This window comes from Suricata suricatta, chromosome 10, assembly GCF_006229205.1.
Source record: "Suricata suricatta isolate VVHF042 chromosome 10, meerkat_22Aug2017_6uvM2_HiC, whole genome shotgun sequence".
NCBI lineage: Eukaryota > Metazoa > Chordata > Mammalia > Carnivora > Herpestidae > Suricata > Suricata suricatta.
Window position 1 is genome coordinate 43,502,847 of NC_043709.1, and position 11,913 is coordinate 43,514,759.

Here is an 11,913-nt window from a genome sequence, read left to right on the forward strand (position 1 = left end):
GGCATTCATTGTTTGGCACTGGTGAGTGAGTCTGTGGAGTTGGCAGCAGTGAAAGCCCGAACATCTGGGAGATCCCAAGGGTTCTGGGTGATGGTCTTACCCCACTTTACGCTTGCTTCCCCCACCCTCCGCTTCTCGGGTCTCAGAAGCCAGCCAGGTCCCTGGGGTGGCCGGCCGCTCAGCAGCTACAGTAGCCTGGCTGGGTGGGGCGGCGCCGGGCACCGCCTCCCTCCCTACCTTCTCTCCCCGTGGAGCACGTAGGAGCTGCGGAAGAAACCCAAGAGCTCGTTCTCGATCAGGGCGTTGTAGATGATCTTCAGGTTGTAATTCCTCTGAGCGTCCAAGGTCCTATTCAGCACCACCACCAAGACCTGGGTTTGCGGGTAGAGGAAAAAGCCGGCCACCGGGACAGCCCCCGCCACCCGGTCCTCAGCCACCTGCACCTTCTCGACCGCCACCCGGGAGGCGTGCAGCACGACGTAGCGGGTGGCGTTCCGGCACGCGATCTCCACGTTGACCTCCCCGGAGAAGGTGAAGTTCTCCATGAAGGCGGTGAGCATCAGATTGTAGTGCAGCGGCTTGAGATGGCCCGACAGGCGTAGCTGCGTCCACGGCTGCCACTGCTCCCGCTCCTCCTCCGACGGCGGCTGGGCTGACGGGGTCCCAGGGGTGGCCTCCCCGCCTACCTCGGGCTCCGAGGAGTCCCCGCCGGCGTGGTGGTTGCGCCGGGCCGACCCCGGAAGGCTGGCGTTGCCGCTGCGCACCGGGAAGCCGGCGGGGCCGCCGTCGGCGCCCGGCGCCGCGCTAGCTCCGCACTCGTCGAAGCGCAAGCTGAGCAGGACCGCGAGCATGGTGACCGCGAGCAGCGCTACGATGGACACGGCGAAGGCCAGCACGAGCCGCTTGTGCACCGTGATGTGGCGCTCGGTGGTGCGGGGTCGCACCCCCACCGAGTCTGTCCACGGGTCCGAGAGCCCCCTGCCGCCGGCCCGGAGCGCCGCGTCGTTCTCCCCCATCGTGGCAGCGCAGGGTGAGCTGCTCTTCTCAGCCCCCTCCTCCTCCTCCTCCTCCTTCTTCTTCTTCCTCTTCTTTTTCTTCTTCTTCTTTTTCTTCTCCTCCTCTTGCTCCCCCCGCTCGCCGTCCAGGGCCATCACACTGCCTCCTCCTCCTCCTCCCCCGCCCCCTCCGGCACCCCCCGCGAGCGGGCCACCCGGGCCACCGCCAGCGCAGGCATCAGAGAGCGCACGCGGGCCGAGGGCGCCACGCCAGCTGGGACCCTGGAGACGCCGGCCCGGGTTCTTTTAAGACGGGTTCTGGCCACAGGCGACTGCAACCTGAGCGCCCCCCATCAGCCCCGCCTCTCTCCGGATCCCGGCGGCCGCGGCGCGGGGCTGCGAGCTCTGGGACGCGCCCAACTTAGGGAGCGTCTCGCTAGCCACCCCCGCGCGCTACTTCTCCGGCCGGCGCGGGGCGCCGGGGCACATGCTGCCTCCACCCCTGTGCGCCTGCGGCTCCCGGCTCGCCCTCCCCTGCGCCCAGCTCTCGCCTGCCTTTCTGCGGGAGCCTTCCAACGGGTCCTCTGCTAGAAAGGACTGGGAGCGGTGGAGAGGGAAGTTAGGGCTTCCGCTTTCTCTCCCCACTCCAGCGGCGGCGTTCCGTCCTCTGAATGGGATGTGTTCGCGGCAGCAGCGGCGGCGGCAGCAGCGGAGGCTCCCGGGCCATGCACTCCGCAGCCGGGGGCGAGAGGATGGCCGGGGAAGAAGAGAGCGGGGTGAACCGGGCGGGCGAAGTCCCAGGGCCGCAGAGCTGCGCCGGGAATCTGCCCTGAAGGAGCCTTCTCCTCCACCCTGGACACTTTAAGCAGCAGTGGCGGCAAACGGCGTGGGGTTGCAGACCGGACAGAGAGCCTCCCTCCTTCCGACGTTGCTCTGACCTCCGGAGATGACAAGTGAGCAAGAAGTGTCCGATCGGGCCATCCCCTTCAGGTAGATGAAGCTCCGGGTTTGCTCTGTATCCCCGTGGGGAGAGCTGGAGTGCGTGTGTGCGTGTGCATGTGTGTGAGCGTGTGTGCCTGTGTGTGTGTGTGTGTGTGTGTGTGTGTGTGTGTATACACAGTCTCCAGGTCCAGATTGCCAAGGCTACTCTGGCTGCATTCGGGGACTGAAACTCCCGGAGAAAGGCAAAGGACAGAGCGAGAGAGCGCGAGGAGGCAGGGAAGGCGGGAGGGAGGGGAGCGGCTGAGCGGCAGAGGCAGGCACTGGGAGATTAGAGAGCTTTTCTCCGCTCTGTCACACCAGACACCCACAGCCACAGAGGGGGTTGCTGAGCCGCCTGCAAGAAGTACCTTGTAAATCTTCAGCGCAGCCAGCCCCGCAGTCTCCCCTTTCTCACCCCCCACCCCCGACTCCTTAGTCCCACCGTGCCTTCCGGGGAGGCGGGGGGAGGTTGGGAATCCTTGGAGCCTTTGGCTATTAGCACCAACCGCGAGGAATATCCTGCTAGGGGAGACGAGGCAGTATCAGATTTCACATCTAGCTAGCCTGAGGATTTGGAGGATTGTATGTAAATTGAAACAAATTCTCCAAAGCCTGACTACAGATACTGTATAGTGTGAGGAGTCCAGGTGTGCAGTTCTAAAATAAGGACTAGCAATGAGGCATTAGAATCCTCCAGAAGTAAAGGCGAAACAAAAGAAATGTTTTTCCCAATGAATAATTCCTATTTTTACACTGGGAAAATGATCAAAATATAATGTATACGGTGTTACACCCAAGACCAAAAACTTCAGACTGAGAAAAGCCGGGGATCTGAGCCCCATCCCTGGAGACTCACCAAAGCAGTAAACAAACATATTCCACGACTGATGAGTGTTTAACTTCATCCCGCCACAATTACTTTTCTGCTGTTTTTAGTGTTACCAGGAAAATTGTTTAAACTTTTTAAGAACAGTTATCAATAGGAAGTTTTGCTGACGGTAGGGGCATCAAAACAGGTTCATAGACCATTGGCTGGTTATGGACCCCTGTCTCCGTTTATGGAAGTTTTAAATGATGGGGCGGAATGTATATGAATACGTGGGATATCCAACCCTTAGAGGTTTTTTTGTGCAAAAAAACTCGAATTGGGACCATATTCAGAAAAGACCCACCCCCAAGGCAACAATTCTGTTGTTAGAGGCAGAAGTCTCTAGTTTTTAATAAAACAAAGTGCAATGGACTTCAGAGTCAGTTAAAAAAAAAAGAATAAATAGAAAATAAAGAATAAAAAGAGTGTTAGCCAACTAGAATTTAAACTAAAATCTGAAAAAGAAAGAATAAAAAGAGGTAATTCCTTTTCACGTGTTTCTTTCACATCTTTAAATCCTGAAGGCATTCTAAAAATCATGTCCATAATTATTTTTCTTGCAAAAAGGAACGTTAAATGCTACTGGTTTTGTAGTTCTGAAAATATACAACTAAAATGTTGTGCTTGGCTTTCAAAGTATGGCCAACAATTAGAGATGGAATACACATCAACTGTAGCCTGACAACCACTGAAAACACAGCCCTGCTCAGTGAAGCTCTTTTCCATTTATCCCCAGATGGGATACATTCCCAAAGTCATACATCCCAAAGGTCCATCTGAATCATTTTTAAATGATGATGAAAAGAAATACTGGGTGGGATTTTTTTTTAAGCATGTTGTATGTGGGCCGCTAGCAACAGACCAAGGGAAATGCCACATTCTGTTCAAGTTACTTTTTTCTGCTCTGTTTTTAAATCTCTATGCTCTTGCTGTCCATATGTATCTGGCTGTATGCATTTTAAGAGTTGAGGAGTTGGGATTTGTTAGTTTGTTTTCACAGAATCAGGAAATAGAGTACAGATAGGCAAAAAGCCTAAGAGCTGTGTCACTCTTAGCAGGTCACCAGTCTCCTCTGACCTCGGGGTACTAATCCTGGCATTTCAGGATTATTGATCTAATGCCCATGGATTCAACTCACTGGGATTATCAGAGGGATCTGGAACTTTTAGAAGTCTTAGAATCACTACCTAAATAAAGAGTTCACCCACTATGGGATCTTTAAGACCTTTCTCTAAAATGAGATTAGTCAAGAAAGGATTCAAAGAACTTCTTTTCCTCTTATTCATGTTTTATTGATGTGTTTATATACTTTTGAAAATTACTACAAGGCAACCCTCAAATAGTTGGGAATTTAAGTAGATGTTTACCAATCAGTAAAGTCACTACCAACTGTGATTAAATTAGTGGATGCATTATTTTAGAAACCCAAGTGGAGGAGACACAAGCTTATTAATACAGAGTGGACACAACTTATTAAAATATTTCTCTTAAAATGTAACTTTACACAATGAACTCAATATCAAGGTCAACTGGGTAAGTATTTCTCTCTCATATCGATGTTACAAGAGGGTCCCAGTAAGCTTTTCTTTTTTTTTAATTTCTGAAAGTGTATAGCACCCTTCCCCTGAGAAGCACTTTGTAAATAATTTTGTAATATTGTTTTTCTAGAGAATGTGCATTCTACCCTCAAACCAAGACAAAAATACGAGGCAAAACTTCAGATTGTGTACCTAACCAAACTATTAAAGAGTGACTCACTAATATTCCTATTAAGAAGTTGCCTTCAGTGTCACCGATCACTAAATCAGAGAGTTTTAACTTTGCGATGCTAGAGCCCCAAGCGCTTGATGCTTCTCTCCAAAATACATTTATTGTTGGGAGAATTTTATGATTATTTTCTTTAGCTAACAAATGTCTTTAGAGAACTTTTGTAACCATAGTTGATTTAAGCGAGTTGTAAAAGTGAAAACAGTGCGAACATTTGATATACAGGAGGCCGACAGAAGCTATTTTTAATTAAATCTCCACCTTGGGCCTGTAAATAAGCAGCATGAACTATCTCTCAGTGAACGCACCAGCTTTAGTCTTTACTCTCTGTTGACATCAGAGCTGCTTTTTTCCCCTTCACTCTGGTGAGTAGTTAGAGGCACAACTTAAGAGTCCTTAAGGACTGGACCCTTCAAGTGTGATTAGCACTTCACATCCAGAAGTAGCTTGTCTCAGAAGAAGGAAGTAAATCCCAACCTGCCCTCACCTCCTTACATTATCTTAACATAGTTACTTTAGGACTCGGTTTCTTGATGTGTACATGTATGGGAGTTAGGTAATGCTCAGGGGTCTCTCCTGGTATTTTCATCCCATGAAAAAAGATTCCAAAGCTAATCTGCTGGTCTCTTTATGCTCTCCCATGATTTTTAATTAATTTTCTCTAAGGAGAAGCAAACATTTTTTCAATTAAAAACTCAAAGTTTAATGGGGAAAGAAACTTCCTAAAAATATACAGCACTAACACCAACATGGGCAGTTGGGGAGAAAACAACCACCACCCCTCTGGCGGTGAACAGGACTGATAGGCTTTATGAGTGTGAGGTCCTCCTGAAGACCCCACACAATTAGAGACCAGTGCTGACAATGAATGACAGAAGTCTGTTTACTGGCTGAAGTGGTGCCTCCATGCGGCAATTATAAAAAGGCAGTTTGAAATTTGAGATTGTGATCATTTGTTTTCTAAGCAGGCTCTGCGCTTAGAAACATAGAGCTTGAACTCACAACGCTGAGGTCAAGAGTTGCATGCTCTACTGACTGAGCCAGCCAGGTGCCCAGAGGCTGGGGTAATTAGATGGAGTTTTTAATTTGAGAAAATTCACCTTATTGCCAGCTTTATTAGGGTTTACCATTTAACGACTGCACCTCCTGACATTGTTGAGGGGTTTCATTTAAGAAACACTCTTCAAGATCGAATATTTCTTCAAGATCTGAAAGAGGGAATCAGAAGAGTTGTTTAAAATTAGCCATAATTGAGACCATACAATTTCATGATGTCTGTAGTTTGCCAACTATAATTAACAACTTGATTTAACTGTTACTTCTCTGACTTCTATTTATTTAAAAATATTAATCTGAAAGGAAATTATATCTAATTTGATTATGTCTCTTTTTCTCACATAAAATCTGAAAAACTGTAAAGTTTTTTTAAAGAAACCATTCCCTAAGCATTAATATAATACTATATGTTATTAGTCTTAGGAAAGTCTCATAATTACACTTTCATCAAAACAGAACAAGTCTTACAACACAAAAGGACCTCTCTAGATGGCCGACATAAAGCAAAGCATAATCAAATATCTACAGTGTTATTCCCAATTCCAGCATTAAATGTTACATTCAGAGAGGAGAAGATTATGACCTTGACAAAGTTGTATTGTTATCTGTGAGTTCTAAGTTGAAACTCTTCAGTGTTCACTGTGGACTCTTTGGTTTATGATCTCAGTAAGAAATTTCCAGGGGCGCCTGGGTGGCTCAGTCGGCTAAGCCTCCGACTTCGGCTCAGGTCAGATCTCACGTTCGTGGGTTCGAGCCCCGCGTCAGGCTCTGTGCTGACAGCTAGCTCAGAGCCTGGAGCCTGCTTCCAGTTCTGTGTCTCCTTCTCTCTCTGCCCCTCCCCCTCTCATGCTCTGTCTCTCTCTGTATCAAAAATAAATAAAACATGAAAAAAAAAAGAAATTTCCATAAAAAGGCAAAACATGTGTCATGGAAATGTTTACAGTTTATTCACAAAAACTGAAAACATAATATATACCACATTCTACACACAGAATAGAAATTGGGTAACTTTCTAGAGATGTTTCTTTTGAACTAGTCAATTTGTCTAGTAGCTCAAGAAATGGAAATAGTAAATAAGGTTCTTTTCATGAATTTTAGCTATTCAAACCCATGTTTCTAGAAAAATATGGCAGGAAGAGTTAATAATAATAATAATAGCTAAGATTTTTCAAGGGCTCATCTTGCACCAGGTGTTTATCTAAGCACTTTGTTATCTTATTTAATCATGAAAGTAAACCTATGAGGCCAATGATGTTAACTTCCCCCATTTGACAGATGAAGAAACTGAGGCTTAGCAAGATGAAATACCTTGCCCAAAGTCATTTAATTCATAGGTGGCAGAGCTGGCATTCCAAATTAGGCAACATTACTTCGTCATCTGCACCCTGACCCATTATGCCATACTACTTCCTGAAAGATAAGCCAGATGTGAACTTTCTGGCTGCATGATCGACATTTGCTGCCCAAATTGTGAAGTCAGTGCCAGGCAGAGTGCTAGAGGTATAGCTTTGAACCAAACAGCCATGATCTTCACCCTCTTTGGATGGTGTAGTGCCTGGCACACGAGAAGTGCCATGTGAGTATCTGTTAAGTGAAATGAACAAACAGAGAAAAGGTAGTATGACCCTGAGCAGAATACTAATTATAATTTTATAAAGTAATGACAGAAAGAAAAAAGGAGAGCATTATTCATTCTGGATTGAGAACTAAGCAGTTGAAAGAGTTGACTATGGCTTATTTTCATACTGCAGAACAAGCAATTTATATGCCTTAGAAATCTTACTTCCTGAATGCATTAAAAAATGTATCTTTGACCCAGGCTTATTTGACAACTCAAATTTACATGATTTGAAGGGTGCCTCACCTCTTTGAAACCACGAAAAGTATCTGCCTCAAAGGCATGCATATCAATATTAATGTAAAGTCACATGAAGATATAAAATATCCCGTTTTATTTCTTCTTCCATATGTATCTCCTGATCAATGATTTGTTTTCTCTTTTCCAATCATTTATTTACTCTTCTTCCTTTTAACAGTAAAATGTATTATTTATCTCTTAAAACCTGTGCTTACTATACTTTACTGTACCTATCTCTCTTGATACCTGCACTTTACTGATATCTAAATATTTATCACTGTAGCTCTTTAAAAGACGTTACTGGGGCACCTGGGTGGCTCAGTCATTGAGCATCTGACTTCAGTTCAGGTTATGATCTTGATCATGGGTTCAAGCCCCGCATCAGGCTCTGTGCTGACAGCTCAGAGCCCGGAGCCTGCTTCAGATTCTTTGTGTGTGTGTGTGTGTGTGTGTGTGTGTGTGTGTGTGTGTCTTTCTCTCTGCCCCTCCCCTGCTCACATTCTGTCTCTCTCTGTCTCAAAATAAATAAACCTTAAAAAAATTTTTTTAAGAGGTTAACTATAGTATTTTCTTAAAGTTGAGTAGCAAATGATCATTATAAGTGGGTTGATAAAGAAATGAGAAGAAATATTGGTGAGGTTTCTTTTCTTTTAGATAATGAACATATCACTAATCCTGAAGTCACATACTTGTGAGTTTTTGAAAACTGATTTAAATCTATATTTTTTATTTTTAATGATAGAACATAAAATATATAATATATAGTTTTGCTGAGTCAGTACTCTAGTCAAAGACACAGTTATTTCAGGCTAGAAACACATCTTCTGTTAGAAAATATTTCACAAGATATATATGTGTGCATGTATATATATATGTATATATATGTGTGTTTATATGTATATACATATTTATACACTCAATAATAGTAAATATTAAAATTGCATTATTTCTCAGCTCATTGAATTCCTACTTTGCAACTAAGAAAAAGGATGAATCAAAATATTTCCCTTCAAGTCTTAGGCCTGTGTATGAATCACCTATCTCTTAATCATAAACTGAACAACAGCCTCTTTTTTTATTGGCCTATACCTTCTCCTTGCTCATAATCAGAGCTGCTTCCTTCCACCACATGCACTATAACTAAGGCTCCCCATGCATGTTTACTTTTAGGGTGATATACAAAGGCTATGCCAATATCATACCCTTTTATCTTTCTCTGTACGTGGTTTTCTGAGAACATTGCCCCATTTTCCTCCTGGGAATATGCTCCAGGTGCCTTGAAAGTTAGGTGACATTTTGTACTTTTGGACCCAGGAATTATTCTAGGAATTTAAACAATTAGACTTTGGCTAACATGCCTTTTCCTTGGTGGTTTAAAAATATTTTTAAGCTATTACTACAAATACCAAAACTCTAAATAAATCATTATATTATAAATATTAAATAGGTTATTTTTTACATTTATATTAAGTGTATTAAGTACTAGGCACTGTATAAAACATAAAAAAGAAATGTTCATAATTTATAACCACACATTGGTAATGGAGTCTGTATATGAGAAATAAACCTTCCCTACAAAAGAACTACACAGAAATATTCAGACTATTAACTCTTTTGAAAATAACTCACTGCTTGATAAGATGAAACTTCCTTACTCCAAAAAGTCTATAGGGAAAAAACAATGAACCTGGATAGCATTCAATGTTTTGAGTTGTTGGCATATTAAAATTTGGGAGATCATTTCATGAAATAGGTTGAATGTTTATAATAGAATTGATTTAGTATACAAGTTGCCTGTGATCTTCACTTTTGTCACTTTTCTCTTTAGTGCCACCTTGTGGGTTAGCCAATAACAAAAAATATATAGGGTTTTGAGTTTTGGTTTCTTCAGGGGTTTTTTTCTCTGCTGCGTTAAAGTTCGACTTAGAAAGTTTTGCAGCAAAATTCAGATGTGAAGTGACTTCTTTGTTTTCTCAGAGAAGCAAACACTTCACTAGAAGATATTTTCCATAATTCGGCAATCAGCCATTTCAGTCACCAGAAGAGTTGGAAATATTGGAGCCTACACAAAAATCCATATTGGTTTACAGGATGATCACCAAACTTATCTTGGATAACATAAATGGCAAACTGTGACTTGTGATTTTTCCATAAGAAAAATGTTTTCTAAACTCCGTATCATCATTTCTATAACAGTGTCCCATGAGAATTGATTCTTGGTGATTTGAAACACTGCTTAATCCTGTTTCAGAAGATGCTCCTATATCTGATTTAGACTTGGAGGCAGCTTACTTCTAGCTTCAGCTTTAATTTTCACTGAGTTACCTACTCAGTTTAATTTTTAATTATGCTGCAGTTAGAAGGGAATAAGGAAAAAGTACAGTAGTACAGTACATTGAAATGTCATCTTTATTGCCAACACATGTGTTCTATGTTTTCTAACATTTTCCATACACTAGAGATGCTACAATAATCTTTTGAATAACCAAACAAAAAAGAAACAGTTTCTCCTCTTTGAAATACCTAAACAAGGAGAGACCTGGCAGGGGACCATGGGGAGAGGAAGGGGATAGAGAGCGGGGAAGAGTGAGGGACACAGATCAAGGGAGACTACTGAATACTGGAAATGAACCATGGACTGAAAGGGGGGGAGGTGATGGTCATGGTGGGGGGCACTTGTGGGGAGAAGCACTGGGGATTATATGGAAACTAATTTGACAATAAACTATTATTGAAATACCTAAACATATTAGAATTTATTGCTAAGATTTTTGTGGTACGATGAAGTAAATTTGAAATTACACTTATGGAGTCATTTCAGAGCAAGTGAAAATCATGTATTCAGGCCACTTTGAAAGTGTAAATGTCCATATCTGAACTCTTCCTGCCCTATTAGAAGTTGAAGGTTATACTGTATTATTCAAAATGTAATCTCCCCCAGATGTACAATAAAGCCTCAGATTTTACCTATGACCTGAATATCATGAGCTATCAGTTTTCCATGCTGGAAGCATACCAACAACAAAAAACATTTAAGTAGTATTATAGGCTTGCTAAAAATCTTATTGTAGAACCAAAGTAGCCAAATACTATCAAAAAGGCTGCAAGAACCTTGGAATTGAACTCCCTAGGCATGTTTAACTTGAATAAGTCTTATGCTTTGGTTCTAAAAGTAGTATATTGTGCTTTCCAATTCAGGAAATACATTTTAATTGTTAAATTTTACACCCTTTGATATTTGAATTTTTCCAAGACATTCTGACACACAATCCGTTTGCCATGGATTTGGTACAGGAACAAATTAAAAGGTGCCGCAGAACGGCAACATCCACTGTGTCATCTTCCATTTAGCCTTTACAGGACTATCATTGAACACGTCCTTGTTCTTAGACTTTATCCGAAAAACCAAAAACAAAAAACTAGGGCAAGGGCCATCTTACCCGGAGATCATGAAAAGTTGTGACTGTTTGTCCATTCATGCTGCCACTTTAGCTTTAATAACCTGCTATATGGTGCCATTCAGAAGATTCCTCTGACATGTGGTGGTGGTGGTGGGCCCGCACTGTACTCAAATAAGCGAGACCTTTATTTGAGTACAACTTAACTCTAGGAAGAATTTTAGCCTCTTCTCATTCTTATTATATTCATGTTCAACATATGGGACTTTTTAAACAAGTTACAAAAAGCAGCGAAACACATTCCATATCTACTCTGTTACAGATTCCAAATTAAGCAGAGCCTGATTAATTGGGTTACGTTATACAAATGGTCTTCCACTTTAATGTCAAAAGGCTTTTCTGATCTGTGTTCAGTTTCTCTTAAAGTGAGACAGAACACACTATTTCCTTGACATTTCTGAGAATATCCGTTTCAAAGGATCATTTACTCCTTTAATCTTCCAATGTGGAAAAGTAATGAACATTGACTCGTTTTTGGAAGCACTCACATTCAACTAGGTAAACTTAGTAAGTGATAGCTATTAATGTTCTCTTTTGTCTTCTAGACAGAAAATCAAAGCTATTTAAAGTAAAGGATGTGTTTAAAATCAATGTATGTCCAGAAGTTAACATTAATGTTTACAAACACTTTCTGGGATCATTATGTCTTATTTGGGGGTGTGTGCGTGTCTTTATTCATCTATATCTATAAAGATATAGAGATAGATGTAAATAGATGAGAAAAGTATATATGTTCCTATATGGTATGATTAAGTGTTTTATTTGTCACTGTGCTAACCTGCAATGTTATAAAGTGCACAAATAGTTCTCTGTGCCTCTCTTTCCTTTTCAGTGTTTGCCAAGGTAGCCAAATTGAGCTGTTCGTGTGATAGTCATCCAAACATATAATTCTAAAACCAGGATTATGGGATCATTTCTTTATTCTATGAG

General features: G+C 42.5%; 1 protein-coding gene across 1 annotated transcript in view; it reads right to left on the reverse strand.

Annotated features, from left to right (window-relative positions):
* The window catches only part of TRHDE (thyrotropin releasing hormone degrading enzyme), a 370,712-nt gene extending 369,561 nt beyond the window's left edge, over window positions 1–1,151 (reverse strand). The window contains exon 1 of the mRNA XM_029955451.1: window positions 238–1,151. Within this exon, the coding sequence (XP_029811311.1) occupies window positions 238–1,151 (914 nt within the window). The remainder of the gene's footprint in view (window positions 1–237) is intronic.
* Between the last annotated feature and the right edge of the window lie 10,762 nt (window positions 1,152–11,913).